The sequence below is a fragment of the Tyto alba genome, unplaced genomic scaffold, assembly GCF_018691265.1.
Source record: "Tyto alba isolate M040663 unplaced genomic scaffold, T.alba_DEE_v4.0 Super-Scaffold_9, whole genome shotgun sequence".
NCBI classification, from domain to species: Eukaryota; Metazoa; Chordata; class Aves; order Strigiformes; family Tytonidae; genus Tyto; species Tyto alba.
Window position 1 is genome coordinate 9,334,193 of NW_024881330.1, and position 27,238 is coordinate 9,361,430.

At 38.1% G+C, this 27,238-nt stretch overlaps 1 protein-coding gene across 1 annotated transcript in view; it reads right to left on the minus strand.

Moving 5' to 3' along the window:
* The window catches only part of TG (thyroglobulin), a 154,730-nt gene that overhangs the window by 105,185 nt on the left and 22,307 nt on the right, over window positions 1-27,238 (minus strand). The window contains exons 16-25 of the mRNA XM_042786183.1: window positions 26,237-26,437; window positions 21,138-21,347; window positions 18,740-18,894; window positions 18,100-18,256; window positions 13,749-13,973; window positions 9,083-9,232; window positions 7,402-7,572; window positions 3,778-3,900; window positions 1,907-2,025; window positions 1,191-1,299 (exon numbers count right to left, since the gene is read on the minus strand). Of these exons, the coding sequence (XP_042642117.1) occupies window positions 1,191-1,299; window positions 1,907-2,025; window positions 3,778-3,900; window positions 7,402-7,572; window positions 9,083-9,232; window positions 13,749-13,973; window positions 18,100-18,256; window positions 18,740-18,894; window positions 21,138-21,347; window positions 26,237-26,437 (1,620 nt within the window). The remainder of the gene's footprint in view (window positions 1-1,190; window positions 1,300-1,906; window positions 2,026-3,777; window positions 3,901-7,401; window positions 7,573-9,082; window positions 9,233-13,748; window positions 13,974-18,099; window positions 18,257-18,739; window positions 18,895-21,137; window positions 21,348-26,236; window positions 26,438-27,238) is intronic.

Consider the following 27,238-nt stretch of genomic DNA (forward strand, 5'->3'; position numbering starts at 1 on the left):
GCTTTTCGATTGTCTGCAGACTGAAGCTGGTTGAAAGTTTTATGGTAAAAACTCAGCCTTAAAAGTCCTTTTCTGGACTTTGAATTTCAGATGCAAGATAAGATCATCAAGTGCTTTGGTGCCATTATACCTGGATAGTTGGTCAGAATGTACTGCCAGGGCAGGAAAAACAGTCTGCTATACGAGCAAAGGGCTCCTAAATGGATGTACACAGTAAGGTTTGTAACATTCCACTTTCAAGCACTACATTAATAACTCCCAGGTATAAATGAAACAATTTATTAAAATGTAAAATGTGTAATTTGGCCAGCATAACTGCAATTAAGGCTTCTGCTGACTAGACATATTATGTAAGAGGACATGATTCATATAATCCTGGATCTAATTAACAGTATCAACAGAAATCTAGAGTAGATCTGGTATCAACAAGATTATGCTTATTGCAACAAGATCGGGGGACTTGTCTTTCTTCAGGCGAAACTTAGGTCTTTATTTTTATTCTTATTAATAAACAGTGACTTAGAGGTTTGGATAGAAGTAAAAAGAAAACAGTGACAGCAGAGAGTTTTGATTGAAACCCTGCAGAATTCTGGAATTGGTTGTCTTGTTTCAGATTTGGCATGAGGCTTAAAGTTGGACACACACTGGATGGGACATGCAGTTATGCAGTTGTATCAATAACACTTAGGCCAAAATAAAGGTATGATGTATATTCCTTAGTTCAGATGAATCACTTTGGGATTCACTGGAGAGCAGGTTATTTCTTGGCTGATACATTAATAGGCCAATTCACAAACAAAATTAATGTAAACTGTTAAATTATGTACAAGCTGGCCATCAATCATGCCTTATATATTCAAATAACAAACTGTTTAATAAAGAAAAATCATAGTACAACAGACCAGACCAGAGTAGAATAGTACATTAGATAGAATATGAGTTTTTGTGGGGCTATCAGATGGAAAAAGCCATCAAATGGCTTACAAAAGCTGTATTCCTAATTTCTAGGGAACAAGACATAAAGGGATATTTGCTGAGGTTTCTGGGCTATGACCAAATGTTAAGCTCTGAAAAGTATTGTGTCTTCTTAAACAAAGATGGTCCCCACATTTAGTCATGATTGTATATAGAAGTAACTACAAGTGTGGTCACAGCAGTGTAACATTAGATGAGTGATTTGCATCTGATACCTCTCTTCAAAAAGACCATCACCGCATCTCCATCTGGATTCTTGACGTGAACCAGGCAGCTGAGATGATCAATGCTCATGGCAGTGGGGTTCCCCAAAACACCTTGCACCTGAGAGAGAAAACAAGCATGCACAATAAATACAACCTAATTGATTTCCTCTCCTAAAACACATTTTCCTTATTCAGAAACTCACGGGGAGGATTTAGCACGCACAGTTTATAACTACCACAGCTCCACGTGGCCCAGTGTGGACATTCTTTACTCTATCAAGCTGAGATCTTGACTCCTCAATGCCACATTGTTGTGTTTAAAACTAGTGAATAGGAAGATGTTACAGTGCTAAAAGAGCACATAATTCAAACTTTGGACTAGAGAACGGGACTGTGAAATGACGACTATTTCAGGTTACCAACCTGGATAATGCTAGTTTGGATTATCCAGATTAACCTGATTTCCTATCTGCAGGAACTCAGCATAGTTTAGGAGCAAAACTGCTGTGTGATGTTTTAACCAAACACTGAGGCTTTCAGATGCCACATTTGGAAACATCTGGGTGTAGCTTCTTCACCAACTTGCAGGAATTTATTACTGCCATAGTGAACAGCAGTGTCCAAGGAGTCAGGTAACAGCCTGCCTTTCTTCTGTGATGACATCTATTTATATTGAATGTACAGTATTATGACAAACACGTAATTTTAAATATAATTATTTTTACCAATCCAGAGGTGGTGCAATTGAAGTTGACTTCAGCAGCACTGTATAATTCACAGAGTATAATTCCAGCACCAGCAGGAGTTACAGTTGCAAAACCACATGCGTCTTCCCTCTCACAGCCTGAAAAGCAGGAAAGAAACCTTAGGTTTCCTAACATTTCATATGCAAAATTTCTGCTACAAATTCCACTGGTTACTGCCATTTGCCTAGTTTTTTATATGTCTATGAGACTGCAAGTACATGAATTTCATTAGCCAGATGAATTTTAGTATTAAAGTATTTGAGTAGACAGTTAGGTTCTTAAATTGACTTAAATTAATGCAAAAAGTTGCTCATCATCTGATGATACAGAGGAGTTAGGTCTAATCACTCACCAAAATATTTAATGTCTGATGGATAATTTTTCCTGAGGCAGGAAGGGAGGACTCCCATAAACAATTTTGCCAGCATATCACATCTGCCTGATACAGTGACCTCATGGCAAACAGGTTGTGACAAATATCAGAGTGAAAGGAAGGAGGGAAACATCAAATTTTTCAGTCCTTCTGGCCACCTCTGCAGCAATCACCTGGCCAGTGTAATGGAGCAAACAGCCACCCCTCTCCAGATTTAGGAGTGGCTGAAGATCCTTCTGCCCTCACACACTCGCCACTAACTTGCTCCAACAGCTCTGCTCCTATAACGGGAGGTAAAATTGTTTCCAATTGCTTTTAGTATAAAATCTACCAGTTTAGATCAAAACATCATCAGAAATGTTAGCTAAACTATCTGACTTTACAGAGAGATAAAGAGGGAAAGATTAACCCTTACCCTTCAGTGAACAACCCTGCAGTAATATTTTGTAGTAGTGCTGCCATTTGACAGCGGATGTAACTTATAATGAAAATACAGGCTATGTGCACTGGAGCAGGTTGCTTGTCAAAGGGGCATCTTTTCCTCCCTAAGTTCATTCCTATGATTCTTTCGGCTCATCTTGCTTTTGAAGATCTCCAGTTTCAGAGGAAGGTGCAAGAAACCTTACAGTATACAGCTAGGGGATGATCTGGTGCCAGAAAACCATTCCAGTAACACATATGAGGCTTCACATATTCATGTTTTAGCATGAGAGATGACTGCTCCAGCTAGACCACGGTATGTGACACAAAGCCAATGACTTTGTCGGCCTTCTGTGATGTTAGCCCTACAAACAGGCCACCTGTGTCATTACTGCCAGGATTTCTTTTATTCTGAATGTAATTTCTCTACCTCTCTTCACAGTCTGAGCAATAGGAGACAGAAAGTGAGACTGATTCAAAACACCCTGAAAGCAGTGCAGTGATTCCCCTTAGTTTTAGATGACTTTGTACCAATATAGACCAGCAAACGTGACGTAACCAGATGTAATATAGTATATACACTGTAAGGCTCAGCAGAGGAATATCTCTGCACTCCTTATAATATCATTCTGATGTAAGCAAGGATGATTCTTCCTTTTTTATGTGCCAATCGGGCAATTTGGGAAGAGGTGAAAGCTTGGTTTTCACATGTCCTGAACATGTTATCCTTCTTTTGTCTGCACATCTGAAAAGTCTGATGAATGTTTCCTGGTCTGAATCTTAGCTCTCATCTGTATTGCAAACTAGATCAACTGGCTTTAAAGTCAGATGACTTGTCTGAAGTGGAATGCAAGTCAGAAGACTTCTTTCTGGAAGTCAAATCTCTTCCCTGAACCAAGGTTACCAAAAGTTGTAAATATCTTGTTGTAAATTGGTGCTGAACAGAAAAATATATAGTTCATCTAGATACTTAACTATTAGCTAACCATGTAAAAAGATTCTTGCTTTCCATGATGGTTAGTGTTGTCTCTACAGATTTTCTGAGAGTTTTCCTCACCTGAAACACACTGAAAAGCTGGACTTTGCAGATCTCCTCCAAATGACTTAGACTGAAGAATTTGAGCTTCTTCTGACCCATAAATCAGTCTGGAGGCTGGAATTCTCTCAAATTTTCTTAACACTAAAAAAAAAAAAAAAAACAAAAAAACAAAACAAGAAAGTAGGCAGGTACTATTATCAGTTGCCATGCTGCAGAGAGACAAAGACATCAGGTAGAAATAAAAATTGAAGAATTCTGTAGGGAAAGAGATTTGCTCATTAAATGATGTATCCTAACTCCACAGATAATACAGGAGACAGCTGGACTGAGGATATAATTTCTGGTTTACAAAAAAAAGTGTCACAAGATCTTTTAAAAAACAGCCAGGAATGGGCTGGGAGTTTATATTCAAGTGAGACTTTTCTTCTAACAGCAGATTGGTCATCTCCCATTACTTGTTCATGGCACTGAATCAACTACTGAGTCAACGGGGACACAGACTTCCTGTAAAACAGCCACTGACACAAGAGCTAGCTCCAGCAGAACTTAGTTAGAAAGAAAATCCAGGAGCCTTATCCCTTGTTTACAGGAACACAAGAGTTTGATCTCCACTGACTTCAGGCTCAGGGATATATCCTAGGTAGAATGTCCTACATGCTCCTTTTTTACTCTTTCATTCAACCTTTACATCCAGACTGTTGTTTTATTTACCAAACCCTTTTATTTACTCTCTCTGAACTGGACCCACTGCACCTGAGCATAAGGATGTCTGACAGTGGCACTGGTCATGAACTGGGAAAAGTTGATGGGATCTAGAGAAGCAAAACCTAAAGGTCACTAAATGGGGTGAGGAATCCAATTTAATCTCCAGAAGATTTGGCCCTGACTGTGCCCCAAAATAGATTATAGTTTGGTGAGAGGACACACATTGGCACCACCACTACCCTATTCAGGTTGCAACTACCTGTAGTACAACGTGGTTTTGGTACAGTGTATTCACATGTTGACATACCAGTATCTTTCAGTGAAAACAGCATGTTAAGGAGAAGGGAAGAACTTGGTGACTTAGTATCACCTCTTTGGTGACAAGAATTCTCCTCTAAGTGTCCCAAATGAAAGCAGACCTCTGGCTCGTTGCAGCCAATGCCTGGCCTAGACCTAAAAGAGCTAAGCAGCAGGAGCCCTGCTCTGATCTCAGCCTGAGGGAGATGTCTGCATGGGCAAGAACTGGGGGTTGAGCCCTTCTGTCCCCTGTGCACATGAGTGCAGGGGTCCAGCACGAGGATCCCAGGCCTCTCTCCCTGAGATGTCTGGACAAACCACAAAATAAAAGTCAGGGATGAGTTCTTAAAACAACCATTTGTACTCTTACAGCAAAACAGTCAGGACTAAATCAGAAGCAAATGTCCACTGTTGTCAGGGCTGAGTCAGCAGGTGCTTTTGATAAAACCATCATTTTTGTTCAGAAAAAACATGAGGGCTAGCCAAGAATTTAGCACAAAAAAATAGTTGCACTTCAGCTCAGCTGGGGAGGGGGCTGAATGATGATGTAAACAGAGGTGAAGTTTTTTCCTTCCTAGAAATATAGGACACCAAGATATAAGCGTTAGTTTAATTCTGCACTAAAGTGAATCTCTTCTACATCTGCAACTTGCAACAAGCCTGGTTAAAAACAAAATTTGCATATTTTCATAAAACTGAAAAGAAGCAATATTTTTGTGTTGTTTGCAATTGCTGCCCTCATTTCTAACACAAAATTTAAAATAAAAAAAAATATATTTTAAAATGTTTTTAATTTCTTCTGATTTTTTTTTTTCCTATTTCTGGATTCATCCCATCCCTTCATCTTCTCTGCAATAATATGGGAAAAAAGTAGGGAAGAGATAGAAAGTATAACGAAATATTAAACTAAAAACATTGCAAAACTAAGAGAAAAGATGTCTTTTATATTCTTGAATTTTGTTTGTTAATATAAGAAAGATTAAACAATTGCATTCATAAACCTGTTTTGTGAAAAAAAAAAGGTACAATTAAAAATATTCTAGCAGCTCTCATTTTCATTAACTTGTTAGCTCACACTGCCCTCTTCTCAACAGTAATGTAATTACTCAAGCATTTCACAGGCTGAGTGCATAGCAGAAATTCTCCATCTCACATTTTACTAGAGTAAAGCTCTAGATCTTATCCCTGTTGTTGCAATAAATGTTAAGCATGGCTTAAAAAATATAACAAGAGAATTACTGTGCACTCATACAGGGGAAGTCTTCTTCCATCTGAAGATTCAGAAACCGAACAGCTGGGTTAGTTATTGACTCAGCCTAATCATCAGCCTCCTGTCAAAGCAAGATCAGTTTTCAGACCCTGCTGTCTTGTTGCATGCTGAATTCAATTAAGGGAAATAGAAGGGGCAGGGGAAAAAATAAAAATAGAGATCATCAGTTTCACTTCATATAATGCTTTCGGGAAATGCAGCATGATCTTTAAAAGAAAAAGGTGAAATTAAATCAGCCTGTAAATTATTAAAAATAACCCAAAACATCCAGACTTCTCAGGTCCATATTGTTGTTTTTTTAAACCCTGAATTGCCAACACCTATAAATATTTATTTGTAGTGAAATCTTCTGTCACGATCCACAAAAATAAGCAAAGATATTTACAATTGCTCCATCCTGGTAAGAGTCAGAAATGTTCATGCAGGAAGGCTTAAGGTAAGTAACAGGAGAATTAAGCTGCTGTGAATCCTCTGCCCAGAGAAACAGCCTAACTACTCCATGACTGAGAGCAACAGAGACTAACACGTTGTGTTCAAAACTATGATAAGTCTCAGAGTATGCCTAGAGAAAATAATAGCTATTTTAACTGAAGCTACTTTTGCAACCTCTTCACAAATGAGGGCTTTCATTTCACACCCCTTCCACTGATCACACCTGTCATAAGACATTGTCTAATTCAGAGCACACCGTGACATCAGTTTCTAAACTGAATATTCCATTAAAATTTATACCAATCATATGATGAGTAAGAAAAACTTCTGGAAAACTATTTTTGGGCAAGGCAAAAGCTTTGTGGCTGAGAAGCATAATTAGGCCTTACTGCAGGCAGTTTGGGGACTGTTTGATGGATGACCTTTTTTTCAAGTTATTCATCCTTGAGAAATAGCATTTCACAACTGTGTTCAAGCAGAAGTAAGTTCCCCTGGCTTGCAAGGATATGTTCACTAATTCAGATACTGTACAGCAGGAGCCCAGAGGGTGACGTTATGCTGTGGCTGTGAGGTCACTGTCAAACACAGTCTATTTCACATGAACACATTGATGAGTGATAACTTCACAAAGAAATTAATAGTTCTGCTTCTTTTCCATTAGCCCCCTCATTATTCTTTTGGATTTCTAAGCAGAGAGCAGGTCAGCATACAACAATAGCTGTCATCCATCTGAGAGTGCAAGAAAACTGCTCCTCTTTCTTATCAGAAATAACTTTCCCAATATAGTCAAGAAATTCAAAATCAAGGAGCAATGTTACATAAGGCAGAGGCCACAACTATGTGAAAATGAACCCCCATAAGCTGTGATGAGTCTCTTGATAAGAAGGTTTCACTTATGTGGGGTCAAAACACATCCAAAATATTCTTCAGACACTTACCCAGGCACTGGTAGTCTGTAAGGACATCGTCTGTTTCCGTCCAGCCCAGTGCTGTTCCAAAGCTATCGACGCAGAAGGATTTCTTAGTGTCAGGGTCTTGCTGGGAAGGTCTATGCTGGCCGTCCTCATCACACTGCAGACCCTGCTCATTTCTTTGACAGTATGTGATACCTGTTACAAGTAAACAAGAAAACAAAAAAAGGTACTTTGATAATGTTGTCACTGGGTTTCACAGAATGGTCCTGGTTGGAAGGGACCTTTGGAGGTCATCTGGTGCAACCACCCTGCTCAGGCAGGGCCACCTAGAGCTGGTTGTCCAGGACCACGTCTAGATGGTTTTTGAACATCTCCACTGTTGGAGACTCCACGACTTCCTCAGACAACCTGTGCCGGTGCTTCATCACCCTCAGAATAAAAAAGTGTTTCCTGATGTTCAGAGTGAACTTGCTGTGTTTTGGTTTGTGCCCATTGCCTCTGGTCCTGTCAATGCAGTAAGACAATGTTTCAATGCTGTAGGACAAAAGTGCTCTCAAGTACAGCAGACTTCACTGAAAATTCATCTATAATTTGCGTGGTGTTTCATGCTCTGAAACATGGTAGTCTCACTGCTTTGTTGTTACTGTAACTCAGATTCCAAACATTTTTAACATTCTCTGCCATGGATCAAATCTCCACTTATGTCAAGTACAGTAAAGCAAAGAACTACAGAAAAGGAACTGTATTTTCATACAGGTTTGTTCAGTGCCTGCTGTGATGGATCTGTGAAATGTTATGAACAATAGCACAAGATCCATCACACAATTAATTCAGCAAACTCTTCTGACTCTGTAAGGAGACAGCAGGGAAAGAAAGAAGCAAACTAAATGTACATCATGGCCTTCTGGAAAGGGCTGGCACTGAGACAGCACACAGGTAAGGTGGAAACCAGGCAGGGAGCAAGTTTATCTGCAGGCACTTGCAGTAAAGGAAAACTAAGGAGCAAACTTCTAAGCGTAAGAGTCCAATACCTACACAGGGAACATACAGAAATTAAGAATGACAATTTCACACAAAAGCTAACTGATGCCAGGGTGCATTACAATAAACCTGGTTTTTTTTATCCCACCTAGTAGAATAAATAGGTTGAAACAGGACAAAACAGACCCTATACTCACCAATACTTCTAATAAACCCATTCTTACTACTCACTTTTATTTTTATCCATGAGCTAATTCTGCAGACAAAACTGAATTTGGGCTTCATAAGTGATTTTCTTTATGGAACTGCATGAAAAAATAAGTCATTTAAACTGAATACACTGACTTTAGTGAACCTTTTGATAGTTGCTTTGTGAGAAGTATTTATATTTATATGGGAAAGAGCTGAACAAATACAAGGTTATTTCAGTGTTCGCGAAAATGACAATAAGTGAATGATGTAAGATGTCTCTCACTGATACTGAACACCCAGACACCATTTCCTGAGGACAATGAACACGTCTTAAGGAACCACAACATCCTGGATGAGACTGGCCACTCATTTCTTGTGCATTTTTGGTCAAAACCCCAGATAGTTTGTTCTGCCTTTGTGGAAGGTCTTTGAATGTAGGCCGAAGGGATTATATCTTACAGATGAAAAAAAAATCTGTTAGTTATTTGAAGCCAGAATACAAAGGATAAGGGAAAAAATTAGTTCAACTTACAGTGATCAGCGCTGATTGCCCCATAGGAGTTGGTAGTTTTGCCCATAGGACACTTGATACAGGAGGAACGTCCTGTCTGATACTGATAGTAGCCAAGAGGGCAGGGAATGCATTCATTATTCTGGAAATGACTGCCTGGAGGACAAATAACTGCAAAAAGAACAATTACCTTATTACTCTTGTGGAATCTAACTAGTTCAGGTATTTGCACACATATGTATGGGTGTATATATATATTGTGCTGGTAGAGTTTCCATAGGCTTTAAGCGTCAATGTTCTTGAATTAGTGCACATCAAGCTGTTTGGAAGTGCCAAGTACAGGTCTAACTTCCATTTGTCAAATCCATTTGAAATAAAATAAAGCACTTTGTGGATAAGTTGTGAAAGAAAACAGGAACACAAGCTACAGAGCAACTTTTAACACTAGAGACAGAAACAGGAAGGCTCCTAGGAGTAGAAACTCCAAAAACATCATACAGAAACCCACCATATGGTAACACTTTCATTCAAAATTCCTGGTAATGAAATTTTTGGTAAACCCTTCCAAACTAAACAGTAATGCCTGGATTAAAAGTCACTAGTTGTGCACATGACAACCCAAATACAAAACAAAAATATATTCTTAGTCTGTATATATATCATTTTCAGTACAACCAGGAGTAATATTTCCAGCTGAGCCACTTCATATTATAAAGAAAATTCTTTGTCTTCTGGGAGGTCATGAAATACTGTCTTTCCCTCCAGATCATTCGAACGAACACTTAAAGCAGAAGAGTCACAGGCACATTTGCAGGACAATACCTTTATTTTTTATTTCACAGCTGCTTTCCAGATGTAGATTTCCTTCAAAACACTATCAAATGTATATTTTGGGACTTTGACAAGGTGCAAACTTCATTTCTGTTCTTTCCCTACATCTTGACAGCAGTTTAAGTTTGTATGAGAGAGAAACAGTCATGGAAAATTGGCCATCCCTACTACAACCCGTATGATGAATTGCTGTTCTGGCAAACACACTGGAATGTAAATTAATTTAACTTAAAGGAGCACTTAAGTTTTACTAGACTAAAAAGACAACTAGGATAAAATTAGCATATATTCCTTCATCTGCTCTAAATGGTCCAGTGGGAAGGTCTAGGATGAGACAACTGTGAGATTGAAATTTTCCTCCTGAGTACGTATTAAGGCAATTATTCCAGGTATAACAGATATCTAAAATCAATTAGAGAACAAAAAAATCCTGGATCTGACAGAATTCTCCTTTCTCAAGCACACTATCTAATACACAAGAGTACCTGATATATTTTAAAGACATTTTCCAACATATGCAAAAAGGATCATGCTCATTGCAAATGAACAACAGTAGAAATCAAAATGAAATGAGTAATCCATACCCGAATTGAAGACAAAATGCAAAGAATGAGGGAGACTAATTACATAATTAAAGTTTAAAAAGGAACAAATTAAGCTTTTCAAAGCATTCTCCTGTTTTTGTAGTTTTAGTCATGATGTGAAAGTAACATCTGTGTCTCCTATCACATTTTAAGCAAGTAAAATTACCTTTTGTCTCACACATGGGATTAACAGAAGGGCACAAGGAACAGCAAAACTACTGGTGAAAAGACGCACGCTTTCGAGACTCCATAACTCTTGGAGGCACATATCATTTCAGATATAGGTTATATTTGACACAATCACATAGAGGTTAAGTTTGATTCTAGAAGTCATATAAACCATCGTATTGTACTTCTTTCAAGCTTTAACTTTCATATATTTTAACAATATAAGAAACTAATGAACAGCTGTGAGCCAAAATCTCAGCATTAAGTATTAGCACTGGGTGCAAACTTTGCATCCCTAAGATAGGAAAAAATAAAATTAAATATGAAAGTAAAATTAAAACCCCAATTTAATCCCTTGTTCCTACACATGAAATTTACAACTTGGTCTCACTTCTAACTAGACTCTGTCTTCTGTGTACCAGGGGAACAACATGCTGAGTAGCAAATTCCAGGCTAAAGAACTCCTCACTGGAGCGAAGGGATACCACTCCTCACAGTTACCTCCTTTTACTTAAGACCATCTCTCACTATACTTTTTAAGCATGCTTAAAAACTGCCACAACTAATCATTACACAATGCTTGCACTGCTCTTTCCTCCCTTCAGAGATACTGGAAAACTCTGGGATATCTTGCTCTAGATTATTAGAAATAAAGTCTTGAGTTGCTACTTCAGCTATAAATCCAGCACTTTATTTGATTTGGGTTATGCTTTGCTCAAAGCAACTCTGATAGAATTACAAGCATTCTAAATAATAAAAGGAACCAGCATAAAAATGTATCATAAAACAACGATAACTCACAAATAGGCTTCAGGTTTTCTCCTGAAATAAATGGGGGGAGAAAGTTTGAATTCGTAAAGCTGCCTCCTGGACAATTTCCAACTCTTCTTTTTGACTCACACCTTAGCAAAGAAAGTGTCTTTTGTCCCTTTAAAATTTAGCTAAAATAAAATTGTTACTTCTGACTCCTAATGAATTCTATTAATAAATACCTGTGGGGTAAATTTGCTCAGTGTAAGACTGAGACAAAGAAAAAATGTCATATAAGAAAAAACTAACACATGATAAATGGTACCCATTGTACAGGCAGGAAAACATGAAACACATCTACAATAGATGCAAACCTAAAGAAACAGTTGACTGTAAGGAAAATATATGAGGTGAAGAGGCAGGTTCACACAAGCTACATGTTTCTAAATGAAAATACTAAGTTTATTGAGGACACCAGAAAGCTGCTACTACTAAGAGATGTCCGTGCTTCCTGAAGCAAAGGGAAATGTCACAGTGAAATAATAAAAAAAAAAAAAAAACGAATCAATGAGATCAGGATCTGAAATACAATTTGTATTTCAACAAGGTAAAACAAGGAAGGGAAGAGAATACAGAAAGAATCTCTGTCACCCTCACACAATCTTGATTTCTGTAATCACAGGTGATACTTCTTACTACTAATCCCTATTATTAATAGAGAAACAGACCCAGACATGATAAATGACCAGAATATTTCCATAATGCAAAACAAAACTGAATATATATATAGAGAGAGAAAGGAACCAGAAACAGAATTCCTAAATCCATTGTTTAGAATAAAATATGCAGTCTTATCACACACACCAGTGTCCAGCAGCATGTGTACCATGAACATGAAATCTATTCCAAAAGCTGGAGCATAAACTGTCTCCTTTCTACATCTCTATGATAAGACTGTTTTACTCAGTGAATTTTTCTACAGCTAGCTGGTCTAAATATTTATGAACTAATTCACAGGGTGAATTCATTCACTGCTTCCTAGAAGCCTTTATCCCTGGCAGGAAATATTTGGCAGAAAGATTCAATTTTTTGTAAGTTCTGCTCTAAGTGATGGACTCTACTTGATAAATGATACTTTTAATCAGTACAACAGTACATCTTGTTATGTAACTGCAAGTTGTTACAGACTCTGGATTCTCAGTAGGAAATAATCTATTTTCTGCATGATGTATTTAAATAACTGAAATCTGAAGTTTTTCAGACTATGGAGATGAACTGAATCTGCAGTCAATTTAACCTTAAAGATCCAAGCTGGAAATTGAATCAGTTCAGAACTGAATCATCACTTAATTATTCTGAAGCCCCTTCCCAGGCATCAGGAAGATCTTCTAACTTGAAGAGAATCACCATACCAAGCAGGGAAATAAGTTGTTTTCATGTACTTTGATTTGCTCTTAGCATCTCTAACTTAAACTGCACAGTGTTAAAGTTTTCCCATCTGAAAATATTCCCCATATTGGAAAACTTATTCAGTACCTGCTACTGTTGGTCTGATACCTAGAAGTGGTACATCCATCTTCTGTTCCTCCCCCAAAAAACTAGATAGAGTGAATACATTCTAAACTGACATAAGTAAGATATGGACTCACTGAGGCTAACTGGGCCAACGAGAATGATCAGGGTTGCACTGCAGGAACATTGATGTTGATAGAAACAATAGTGGGGGTGTTAAGGCAAAGGCTCTTTGGCAGCATGACCCGGTACCCAGGACTGCTAGGCACTGCCATAGGGATCTGTCGAAAAGGTAGGTTTGGCAGCCCTAAGCAGGATGTTGGCAGAAAGCAGCCCGTTCCAGGGAAGCAGCCTAAACAGAAGGAAAGAGAAAGTGTAGAGGTGCAGTCAGGTCTGGATGTTGGCCAACAGTGAGAAAGCTTCCATCTGAGCTGGCTGGACTTAGGCCAGGAATTCAGAGTCTCAGAACTTCTGCCATTTCTGAATCTAGGTTTCTATTCCGGGTAATGTATCATCATCTGAAGGACTGGCTACACAGTCTTTGTGAAATCTTATTGAGGCTCACATACATTACAGAAAGGCCTTCTTATACCAGATATAAAAAAATCCTCATAAATATTTGGAAAACATTCTATACAATGTCAGTGCCATGATGCCTATTTCCAAATCATTGGTTCAATGCAAGGACTAATTCCTATCTCTCCTCAGATTTATCACTCACGTTAGTGCTTCACGTCTTTCACATATTTACCATAAACACAAGTTCATTGGTGATTTTCTAACTTTAGCTTCATAGTGATTCCTTACAAGATCAAAGGAGGGAAAGCTAAACTGAGACATACCACATCCTTGTGAATTTGGGATTGTTTTCCCAGGAGATGAAGTTCTTCGAAAGCCACTTCTACATCCTAGTTGCACACTCGAAGACAGATCAAACTCTTCATCGCGGGGAAAATCAATGAAAGAATCTGCTAGGAACTGCTTGGAGTCCAAATCCAGCAGAAAACCACCTTCTTTAATCTCTTTTATAAATGTTCCAATTAGATTTTCTCCAACAATTGCATTTTCTAAATGGAGAAAAAATATAGCAAAATAACATGAAAGAGATTTCCAATATGGGAACGGACAACCACACAGAAACTGATGAACTTTAAGTTAAAAACATAGGCAGATACAGAAACAGAATCATGTTAGCAAACAGCAAACAAGAATGAATCTGTACAGTGTCTACCAGATTAAAGGCCTAATCTCAATATATGTAGAGAGTACTAAAGAAACAGAAAAAAACATTGTATATTCTAAAACTAAAGCATCAGAGAATAAAAACTGATTTCTGAGTTACAGTAATTCAGCAGATGAACACCAGGATTATCTGACATTCAGATTTAATTTATTCCTGTTTTTCTCAATGGGTTTCGTTGGCTCCTTTTTCAGAATTTTGTTGGTTTGTTTTTAAAGGCCAGCATCTATAACAATGTAATATTCACCTTCCATCACTCTACTTATATTCAACATATCCACCTATGCAAGACTCTTCACAGTTGCTGAAGCTGATGTTTAAAGCTGGGAAAGAGTGAGTACTTTTCCTACTCTCTATATTCTTAGTTGCCCAGATAGCTTCCTTTTCAATGACTTGTGCAAGGACAATTTTCGATGCTAGATCAAGAGCAAATCCCTCACTTTGTCTGGACCAGAACTACTACAAGAACAGTGTTTCCAGCAGATTCCATTTGCTATTACATTCTGTTTATCCCTGTAGAGTTTACAACACTGAATGAAATGTTGATATGCTTTACTGGTCCAAATTTGCAAGACAAGGGCCTCCTGTAGCTACAGGTGATGGGTAGCACAGTAACCCAGCAAAGGGGAAGTCCTGCACCCTATGTACTTTAAGTTTTGTAACTATACTAAATGACCTTGAACATTGAATTTTCACTGGGAGGATATTATGTATATAAAGAGAGTGTGAGGAATGTTACAGCTCACATGCTGTACTAAGATTATTATTTTGTGACTGAGGTGTCCAAGGCAAATAGCTGAGGGTACCACTGCTTTCTCACATGGTGAGTTTCTCGGCTTTGCATTGTAGCCCACAGGTGGCTTTTCAGTTGTGCTAGGAAAGAATTTCACAGACAGGTATGAGGTCCCCGTGACACAGCATTACCTTCCTGCATGTGTTGAACGGATCACAGACATATGATGCTTTTTCTGAAAAATCATCCTAGACCTTTAATACTGAAAACGCAGGTGCCCTCTCTTCCTGAATGTTGGTCTGTAGATGGTTGCTGTCATGTAGATTTTGTTTCTCCTCTTGCAGAGACGGGACATGAGGTTTTTAAACTTATGGGCTAAAGTGAATGGACTTCTCATTAAAGTCTACAGCTGTGTCCTTGTATTCACAATGCTCTGTTTCCTCCAGCTTTGAGCAACCTATTCTTCTCCTACACTGATACATACTATAGCCAAGAAAATAGCACTTAGTTTTGTTCAACCCCAGGCAAAAATGATACTTAGTTCATGAGGAAGTAATTGGAGATCAGCACATAGCCAACAAGACTGCAAATGTTTTGCCAGAAATTGTCTTATAACTGAAAATAGGAATAAGCAGATTAGCCTTTATTCAAGCAAATGTCCTTCTGAATTGTCTAGTGACTAGCTATAGCAGAATTCAAAATAACCTTGAAATGACAGCTGAAGGGAATTCACATGTAGAAGAGAAGCAAACAATCAAACTAGTAAGAATCTACTTAGATCTGTTGAACATCCTTTAGTCTAAAATGTTTCCCTGTGTTGAAAAGTTCTCAACACCATCATTAAATGTGACCCTCCTATGTACCCATGCATAAAGAATATCATTTATATTCAGAGTATTTAAACAATTGTTTAATTGTAGTATACATGTTCTACATTGCGAGTAGACAGGTCCATCCTGGAATGTCTCAACAGAGAATAATTCAGTGCCTGATAGACATGCCAGCCACAGACTTGGTGGTAATGTCTTACATGAGCTACCTTGGTTCCACCCCTCCAGCACAGTTGGCCAGCTTGGGGCCACACTACCCTGATGACATGGGACCTAGCTTCTGGAGCAAGATGAGCTTTGTGGGACCTTCAGTATGTTCTAAAGCATGGCAGATACAATACTGCTTCTCTGGTTTTCCTCCAGTTTTGTTGCACAGTTTTGGCAATTCAAGGTACTACACATCTCATACATTGCTAGATTTACTGTAAGTTCTTATTAAGCATTTCTCCAGCTCCTGTATATCTTTAGGAACTCAGACTTCTTAGAGGACGATACATCTTTTCACATACAGAAATATCCTACAAATTGTTGCATCTTGTGTTGTGCAGTGGCAAGAAATCTGAATAAAGGTTTGCTTCTGTTGAGTGAAACACTAGTTTCAACAAGAAAGGGATCATGCCATTACCTAGAGTTTATATTGGCCAAATGAGAAAGTGAGAGAAAAAGGAAAGAAAAAAAAGTAAATGTGTTCCTTTTAAAAATTTTCTTTAAGGAAAACACAGAGCACAAAGACACAGCTTAAAATGTTGACTGTATAGGGCAGGTATTGATTTTCTCCAGTCACACTGATGGGGGACTGTTTACTATGTGTTCATCCACCAAAACCTCATTTTTATAATCCATAGTATTTTTGCATGTTGAACAGAAAATAGAAAAAATGCTGCAAGTGTTCCTCGATATTTTAGAGCTGAGGTCTAAGCTATAAAGGCAAAATCCTTCAGGAAGGGATTTGCACAGACTCAAAATTTAGTACCTGAAAATATCTGCAAGAAAAAAAGGTAATGAAGTATTTACGAGTGATTTAGATTTGAGGCTCTCCATTGGGAATATATGCATGCTGTACTTCTGTTTAGCAATTTTTTTCTCAGCTACCTCACAGGAGAAACAAAAAAAAAACTAAGACTTCTCATTTCCCTATAAAGAAGGTATGAGAAATAAAAAGCTATTTTAGTAATGTAGATTTCCATATCAGAGAGCATATTTGCTCACTTTGTGTAAATACACCATGAAACACCTCAATCAGAAAGACCCAAAGCTGCCTTAGGAGGTATAGAGGTTAACAGTGCCAAGAGTATACAGAAAGCAGGGTCTCCTCTGCCTCTTCTGAAACCATACAGTCATTTCCTGAAAAGCAGTTTTGGTACTATGGGGAAATTATAGTGTGGAGACAGTCAGGAATGTAATGCCCTCAGAGTGGAACACTTTCCAAAGTAAAGTTTAATATAAAATACTTTGATTGACCTTCTGCAAACTGCTTGAATATTAATGTTTCCCTTATCTGGAGTGACTTAATGGGTGTAAACATAAACAGACTGTAAAGCCAGGAACCATGCAGCCATTGCAGCCACGGACTGTATCTCGAAGGCTTTTGTATTCAGTTCTGATCAGTCAGAAACTGCTGTGCATCTCCAAGTCCCAAAGTTAGAGGAGAGGACACGTGAAGACAGACTTATTTATATTTAGTGCTGGGAACACCATTGAAAAGCAGTAAGACTGGAGAAAAGGTGGCACAGATGGCATTTGATCTTGGGATATGTCTTTTGTGTCTTTTATTTTAAAGGAAAACAATGACTGCTTTGAAAGTAGTTCCTTACACTATCCTTAACTTGCTTGGAATTAACAATAAAGATCTGCCATTCAGTGGTCTCTGCATAATTGCTCTAGGGTATCTGAGGTAAGGGCCATTCTTTACTGTCAAAGTTAATGTAATAAATAGAAAAAGAAAGGGAAAAAAAAAAAAAAAAAAAGAAACTGGAAGAAAGTTATATTTTTGGCAATGTGTGAATTGTATTTCTCCGAGTCCAATCCAATAAGGAACACAATCTTTTCCACCACTAAGAACCTGTCCAATGGAAATTAATAACTGGGACAGTTCAGCTCATGCCTGATAAAGTAATTTTCAATCTCAGTTAAGGAAGCTGGGAGAGGCAGTCCTATCTGAAAGAAACATTCAAATATAGCTCCTTTCCATTGTGCAGTCACAGCCTGAAAAGAGAAATATATCAACGCCAACAGCTCAAAACCACAACTCTGGTGTTATAAAGACCAACTGTTTCAGTAAGCATTTATAATACCTTGTTAGTGCCTCCTAAGAGGAGATACAGGGAAGCAAGACAATTAAAAGCAAATCAGGTTTAATTCAGAGAAATATCAGAGGAAAAAAAGCTTACCAATATCATGTAAGTCAGGGAGAGAATCTGCCGGGATGTTTTCGAGCTCAGTCCTCCAAGTGATATTCACCCCGAGATGGTCCACACTCAGGCATTCAACATAGACAGTGGAATCATCACAGACAGAAACCGAGCCGGTATTTCCAAACGCATTAACCTCAAATTCAAAATTAAATGAAACTAGAGTTAGTCAACCTGAGAACCTTCTCAATTCTTGCCTTTCCCTATTAATTTGCACTGTGCTAATCTCAAAAGCAACATTTTCAAAAAGGCCTGTAAAAACAGAAATAGGAAAAGATAATTTCAGCAGGCCATTTACTCACTAAGAATAATTAAAATGTTCTCTTCAATTGAAACATATTTTTAATTAATATTGGGCTGATGTGATATGACTTCTATAGCTACAATTAAGCTGACCTGTCAATGTGGGGTCAGTGAGACTAAACATGTTATTTTCCCAGTCATCTATATGAGTGCTGTCAATCCTGACAGATTTCATGGCATATTCTGCTCTTCCATGTCTCTCAAATAGGCAAAGTTCTACTTTGTGTCTCACATTTTTTTTTTTTTTTTAATATAAAAAACCCCAATCAAAAAAACCCAATCCTACCAACAACAGAGAATAAGGAATTGAAATTACCTGGAGGTGACATAAACCACGAGCCTGCAACTCATTTAAAATAAATATCTGGAATGCCTGGAGTAATCCAGAGTAGTCAGAACTACAGGTCTTCTGAGGAGGCAGTAGTAGTTGAAAGTGTGCTTGAGCTTGGACTGTCTGAAATAATTGGAGCTCTAAAAGTCAAGTAGAAAAGGCATTTAGTAGCTTCATTAATGTAGAAACTAACTTTCAAAGTTACTTTAAGAAAAGGCAACACTGATTTGGCATTTTGATCTTGCATCAATAGCATCTCCCCATTTCTAGGTAAAAACAGTAGAGCTGTTGGTAAGAAATAATAAGCAGGAAGAGACATGCTTGATAAATATGTTGTGCACTAGGGAAAAAAGCCAGATGATACAGTTATGTAATAATAAAGAGATATCTTATACTGAAGCACTAACAGAAGGATAAGGAACAATCTGGATCAATAATGACAATTTTTTATAAACCTTAACAGATAGGAATTTCCAAAGAACTAGATGGAACTTGACGTTATGCCAATACATAGCAAAAAAAGAGGAAGACAGGAATTATTGACCTGTCAACCTCTGCTTCTCTTAGACACAATGATGAAAAGACTTCTACTAACAAAGAAATTAAGCGGTTAAAGCAGTTAATACTAATTTAAATGGGCTTTCAGAAACCTAGGTTGTCAAACTAACAGCGAATCAAGTTTTAGGGAGACAATAAATTTGATTGCATAATAATGGCACTGATGTGGACATCTAGAAGGGCCTTCCAATTTTTTGATAGCAAATCAAAGTGTTACAAATCACACTAATAGATGAGAAATCCATGAGCTCATCAGTCACAAAATTAAAATCTATTTAGCCACTTTTTAGACAGAAAAAAAAAAAAAAAAAAAAAGCAAAGTTATTGTCTCCACTGGAATTACACTGATCCCAGGTATCACAGAGGGTTTGTTGTCTCAGATTCACCACAGCAGTCATGCTGTCATACCACCTCCAAATGGAGCTGGTCTCCCACCGCCCTGGACAAGCGGCAGAGCTTTCCCACATTTGTCTGCTCTACAGACCCTGGCTGCATCACATACAAGTGTCACTGCTGGAGCAAAATTCCCTGTTGCGTGCCCCAAAATGAGCCTGGGAAAGCCTGGAATTCTTCCAAGGAGAATGGTGGGAAGGACCAGAGGACACAAAAGCCTGCTTTTTCCTCCGAGGCACAAAACCCCTTATCTGCTTAGTTTATCAGAGAGTATTTAACATCTGACTTAACCACAGTCTCTAAGTGTACACATAAAGAACAAGAAACAAAATTTCTAAGACTGTGGGTTTGTTCCATTGGAACAAATTACTTGTGATGAATTCTCCATTATCATGAAGCTCATTCAATCGTTTTCTGATGTGTTGGAATTTTTTCTCTCTCCTTAAAACTATACTCTCTTTTAAATATAAATTGCTGGGTGAAATCCTTAGCTCGCATTATATGGCAGCTTGTATCAGATTGCCACACACTCTCCCCTGTCCTTACAAACAGTTATTCAACTTCCATCAGGCAGCCACGAAAGTTACTTCATAACATGCTACAAAAACCTAGCAAACATGATTACAGACAGAAAAAAGTCTCAGTATGAAATTTAAAATTTAAAGACGTTTACATTTTGAATAGAAAACCTGGGATATGACTAAAAATGTGTCACTACAGTGGTTTCCAGGATGGGTTTAACCCATTCTGGAGATGAAGAATAGCTGCCAGCTTGGCATCAAGATCTGCATTTCTCAAAGTTTAATACTGCTACAAATTGCCATTTTGATCAGACTGTATCTCTATTTGAAATAACTGAAAAGGCCAACATTAATATCCAATTACATGAGCTCTGAATAGACAACTGATTCTTCTAAGATTTGAAGTGCCATTTTTTTCTTGAAAGAAAAATCATTTGAAAAATACCACAAGTCAGCCAACAAAGACAAAAATAATCCTAAGTAACAGACTGCTGCAAAAAGATGCAGAAGTAACAGTGACTTGATTATGCAAATAAACAGTCAAGTTCTGCCAAATTCAAACATCTGGTGCTCATCTGTTCTTCCAGAACTAAGAAGTTCCATCAGAATCACTTCATGGTGCCAGAATCTTTTAACTAACAAAGAAAAATCTGCATATAGATTGAATAACTATTTATAGCTATATTATCACAGAAAAGCAAGGCTGTTTCCAGTATAGGAGCCAGCCAAGAGACAGAGATGAAGATGGCAGAAGACAGATCTAATCTACTGCACCTTAATTTAGCAACTCCCGTGTAACTGTTATTTCCAATTATTGTCAGTCACACAGTAGCTTTGTGATGAAAGCAGATTTTTGTACATCTATTTACAATGCTCTACATCCTTCCCAACCCATGGCAGTTCAGACATACTCTGGCAGGCCTGGTAGAGCGGGGCAGCTGAGACCCATCGACGTTGTTGCACATCACACTGAAACAACGTGCTGGAAGAGGCGCTGTGGAAGCCCTGGCGACACGCCAGCCAGCACTGCTGAATGCTTGAAGCTTGCCCAGAAGTGTTTTCACAAAATAGAGCTCCATTGAGAACAGATGAGGCACCAAATGGCAGAGCACACTGTGGACCTTTAGGAACATGAGAAAGGCAATATATTAGTGGCATGCTATGAAGCACTTCTATCAAAAAGTCCACAAAACCCTCATATCAACAGAAAACCTAGACAGCACCTGTGCATTTCCCACTCATCTCAACTTGGATCAGGCTTGATGTCAGCATGGTTCCATTTACTAAAGCTGATGAAAAGACATATATTGACTTTGATGGGTAATGCATTGCGTCCATAAAGCTACATGCATGGTTTCTAAGAACAGGTACGTTTAAAACAATCATGAAAAAATTTAAACAAGAAATGAGGACAAGGTTTCTAACCATCAGCAGAACAAAACTGTACAAAAGCTATCCAGTGGAAACAGGCAGGGCCAAAACAAAGTAACCTCAATTCTCTTTAGAGCAAAATTTGAAAAATTTAAGACCAAGAGCTTATGACTATGGTGTTCTCAATAGCACCAGGATGTTTCTGGTGACCCAGCAGGTCTTTACCGGTAGTACACAGCTTTGGAGGTGGAGCACAAAGTTTATCCTATCAACACACTATGCATCAATACAGTCATTTCAACCCTTCTATCCCACTATAACAGACTATTACAAGCTAACTACAATGATAATTAATTACTACTAATCACTACAAACTGATTCACTCAATATTAGCCAAATCCCAACCTAATACTGAATATATCTGAATAAACTGAATATATCTGAATATATATTTAATGAACACTTCTGAGTTCTAGAGCTACAAAACATAGGAAGAAAAAACAAATTCCTCAGTTAGATATAAAGAAAAACATGTTCTCTTATCATACAATTCACTTGCTTGGTGTATATATAGATAATTTTCTAGATAGAAATGCTCAGATCAGTCCCAGCCTCCCTAGGTACTGGAGAAAGGCAAACATTGATGATGGCTCAGGTCTGAGCAGACTCTCTTCCCCCTTCTGATGGAGATATGAAGATTAATTCCTTAATTTAGCAGGCACTTTGGTTAAAGCTTAAAACATTGCCGGATGAATCTGGGATCCAGTGTGCACAGTATATCTTTGTTTTCCAACCCTGAGCATTTCAATGCCAAAATGAAAGACTTTCATATCTGTCTCTCTGTATTGCCAAATGCATTTTTTTTCCAAGTCTCCTTTATAGCATTTTTCTGCAATAACTCTGTAAATGGGGCCACTACATTCCTTCTCTTTGCTCATTGACTCTGTAACCAGTCTCTTTTTCAGTAAAGGTGGAAACCTGGCATTCCTCATTTAACAAACTTTTAATAAGCCTACTGAGATTTTAGGGCCAAAAGATATAACCATAAAAGAGTCACTAATACTTATCCTGACCAATGTAAACTACATTCACCATTATATGTGAATTACATTAGTATCTCTTTATACAAAGTATATAAAAATCAGTCTGTGGTCTCTTTATTGCTCTAACACATTTCTATATCCAGCAAGTCAAATCCAGTCTCAGCTGTAAGCTGCAAGAATCTTTTACTGTCTGTTCCAATGAGAGTTCGTGTGTGAACTAGAGAAATATCCAGCCCCCAAAACATAAGTGATAGATGGTTTCCTGGTGTGGCTCACAGGTTTCAGTTCTCAATTGGTAATTTGCTCATTTATCCCTCTACAGATATCTTTTCATTTACTATCATTATCAAGCCTGCATCATTTTGTCATTCTTCTAATTCTGCCCCAATTTATTGGTCCTGTAGGAGTGAATCAGAATCCAGCTGAATATTGACACTTCTTTTATAGGTGTTTCTTAAGATTTCCATAAGGAAATTTCTGTCTCCAGGACTTTCTCTGGAAGGCTTTCCCTCTATCTGTGCTCAGAGCTGTGGAAAGTGGGCATGAGAATGGAAGATGCATGACAACTGCTAGGATACTTGGCATCATCTCTGGTGCATGTCAACTAGGAAAAGTTGGATTTTACCTCTGATGGAAATGATTAAGCTAATGAATACCTCATTGCATGCACCGGGCACTGTGAAGTTATTACTTGATGTTTACAGTGGTCTGTTATAATGTTGAGGAGAATTTTATCATATTTTCCCACCACGACAGCTTCTTTTGCTGATAGACAAGATCTCCAAGATAGTGAGATAGTACGCCTTTCCCTTTTTCCTGAAAAATTATTAGTAGTTCCTAGGATTAGAGGTATAAGGATGGATAGACTGAGGGGAAAAATAACTTGCTTCTTTATTCTTACACAATAACTAAGTTGTTTAGCATGAAAAATTTCCATTGCTATTTCAAAATCCAGGAAAATCATTAAAGATTTTTTCAATGGTATTTCTATGCAGAAAATAACAAATAACTTTCAGTAAAGCCAGGTTTCCACTATATTTTCAAAGCAGCTCCCTCTCTCAGCTCAGTCTTTTAAAAAAGAAAGGTCATTAATCATTCAGTCACTGTTTCCTCTAGGAAAAGTACAGCATTACAGGATCCCAAGAAACATCAGACATGCATGCAAAATGTAAAATCATCTTAAAGGCATATCTCAGGATACAACTAAACCCTCCTTAGAATGTGTTCTATAAATTCCCTTGGAATTTAAGGGGCAATCTAGAAAATGAACCTTGATGGAGAAAAGGAGATATCAAGGACTTAACATTTATAACTAGTTCTGACTTTTCTCTGGCCTACTGGAAACACTTCCGCTTTTCCCTGTTCACCTTCAGAGTCTATGGGAACAACAACCTATATGGCTGAGTGCTGGGTGTTGTGCTGAGTTCCTCCAGTTGGTCCAAACAAAATAAATACCACACGGCCCCATGTCCCACAGGGATACTAGCCCATAACCCTATAGCAGCAGCAGTGTACTTGTCAGAATGATCAGCTCTGCTTCTCTGAAGAGCTAGAAACCTGTACTGGGCTGCTACGCTCACATGACTACATAACCCTAACTCTGGAGCTCATCTCTTCAGAGCTCACCTGGGCATCTCCACACAGCACCACAATGAATGGGTCAGATACAACCCTGGGGTCTCCTTGTAGCATCTCATGAAAGCCCATCTGCATAGCTCTCTATTTTTATAAGAGAGTTTAAAGAAAATTATATTGGTGGTGATTTCCAAGTTAGCTGAAGAGTTGTTTAGTATCTTCATAAGTGATCTGGATGGTGGGATCAAGTGTACCCTGATGAAGCTTGTTGATGATACCAAACTATGTGGGGGAGTGGACACTCCAGAAGGGAGCAGGAAGACCTGGAAAGCCTGGAAGAGTGAGCTAACAAGAACCTTATGAAGTTCAATGAGGACAAATGTAAGGTCTTGCACCTGTGAGTGCATAACCCAGGAATTCAGCACAGGCTGGGATCTTCCCAGATGGGAAGAAGCTCTGTGAAAAGGGACCTGGGGGTCCTAATGGACAAGCAGCTTAGTATGAGTGAACAGTGTGCTGCAGCAGCAAAGACGGACAACTTTCTGGGCTGGGCTGCATCAACAAGGGCATCACCAGCAGATATAACGAAGTCATTACCCCACTCTACTCAGCACTTGTCAGGCCACAACTGGAATACTGTGTTCAGTTTTGGTCCCTATTACACAAAAAAGATGTGGACAGGCTGGAGAGGGTCCAGAGGAGAGCCACAAAGATGATCAAAGGACTGGAAAGCCTGCCATGTGAGGAAAGGCTGAGAGAACTGAGTTTGTTCAGCCTTATGAAGAGAAGGCTTCAGGGAGACCTTAGTGTCATGTTCCAGTATTTGAAGGGTGGCTACAAATAAGATGGAGACTCCCTTCTTACAAGGAGTCACATGGAAAAGACAAGGGGTAATGGGTACAAATTACTCCCGAGGAGATTATGATTGGACACAAGAAGAAAAATTTTTACAATGAGAACAATCAGCCACTGGAATAATCTCCCCAGGGAAGTAGTGGATTGCCCAACATTGGATACTTTTCAGATTCAGCTGGACAAGGTGCTGGGCCATCTCATCTAGACTGTGATTTGCCAAGAAAGGTTGGACCAGATGATTTTTGATGTCCCTTCCAACCTGGTATTATTCTGTGATTCTCCCTCACTGATTAAAATGCCTTGCAGCTAGTTGGGCTGACACAACCAGGTATTTGCTTGGTGATCATGTGTTGCTCTTTATCTAGGAGAATCACAGAAGGAAATCAAAGCAATTTCTTATCATGTGATCTAATTTTCCTAAGTCTACCAACAGTTCTCATTTTTAAAAAAAAAAACAAAGAACTATGGAAAAAATAGTTGAAGGTTTTCTTTTCACATCTTTAGTTTCCACTTATCATTACACTTTGGAGCATAGAAAGTTTAATTTGTTTTGCTTCACTTAAGTGATAAGATGCATAAAGGCCATTGCAAATTAAAATTATTCAAATGTCTCCCATTTGGACATCTCATTGGAAACCATGTGTGAATTCCAGTGCTTCACATATCTGATAATGCAGGAAATACTCTGTGAATATGTAGCACTTTGGCACATCCTCTTCACAACTCTGGTCACAAGCTAAGAGTAGGAATGGCAGAAGCATACATTTTTCAAATTTTATTTTAGTCAGTTAAATGACTTTTAATCCCAGAACCAGCTCAGACTGGAACAGGGTCAAGTTTGCAGCAAGCTGTTCAGATTGACTTTTTAGCTAAGTTTTACAGCTCAACTACCTTGATTTAACCAATTTTATGAATAAGGAAAAATCAAAGATCCATTCCCTTCTCCTTTCTCCCTGGCAAAGCACTTGAAGAAAACTGGACATCATGCCCAGGTAGGTCTGAAATCTGCTATAACACAAAGATAAGCAAATTTCTTGAGCAAAAGTCTCTATAAAGGTTTGTACAAAGAAGATTAAATACAATTAAATACTGGAAGAAGTTAGGATCTGGATCAAGTTCCAGACCTGGATTTGCTCAGAAGCAATGTGCCTCAAGCAGGAACTCACTTGCACATGCAGGTCTTCCTCTGCTTATGCGTGTCCCTGGCACCTCTTCTCCATTGTCAAAGACGCACCAGCAGTTCTCTTGATCCTGGCTGCACTGCACAGGTGAAAAAGTCCCATTGTCCCCTTCACACTGTGGGATGTAGCCTTTGCCAGCTTCTCGTAAACCAGTTTTAGACTTCAGCATATTACAGAAACTAGGACCTTTAAAAAGAGAAAATAATTGCAAGGTACAGAAGACAACAAACTGTCCTAAAGACTTTAACAGCAATGCCTTCAGCCTGTTTTATTACAAGGAAGAAGGATGAGTGATCATGAAACCATAAATAATTTGAATCATTATGAAAACGGGGAATGTTACTTCCACTAGGAAACCACATTTTTTCTAAAGATTAAAGGGCAATTTATATGGGTTAGCACCAACAAAACAGTTGAAAAAATACTGATATTTATTTTGCATTTATGTTTTTTTTTTTGCTATAAATTTAATGATGTATCATTTAGATGCTGATATTTAAATTTTTTAAAAAATCATCAAATTAATATTTTCAGTAAAAATTTTTGATTAAGGTAATTTAAAATGTAATAACATGACCGTTTCTTTTTCAAAATAGTCAAAATGTCTCTGTTTTATACCTTAAAAACTGAAAAAATGGTCTCTCAGAAAATTTATGGTCTCCCACAAATGGTCAAAAGAGGGACATGAGCATACAGAACTACACCTTGACAAGAAGATCCAAAAAATTCAATCCAAACTTGATACAAAGTTGGTTCTTACTGATTTTGTTCATCTGCAAGTGTCAGAGTAAGCTTGTAAACCTGTGTAACAAACGATTACACAACTAATTCCTCAGTAAACGTGCCATTACTTATCCCTCATCAGGCCTGTTACACATCTTCATGGACTTCTATTATTAGCCCATATAGAAGAAAAATAAAGTAGACGTGCTGGGTCAGATGACGGTACTATCTAACTCACTATCTTCTCTTGAGTAACTACCTATT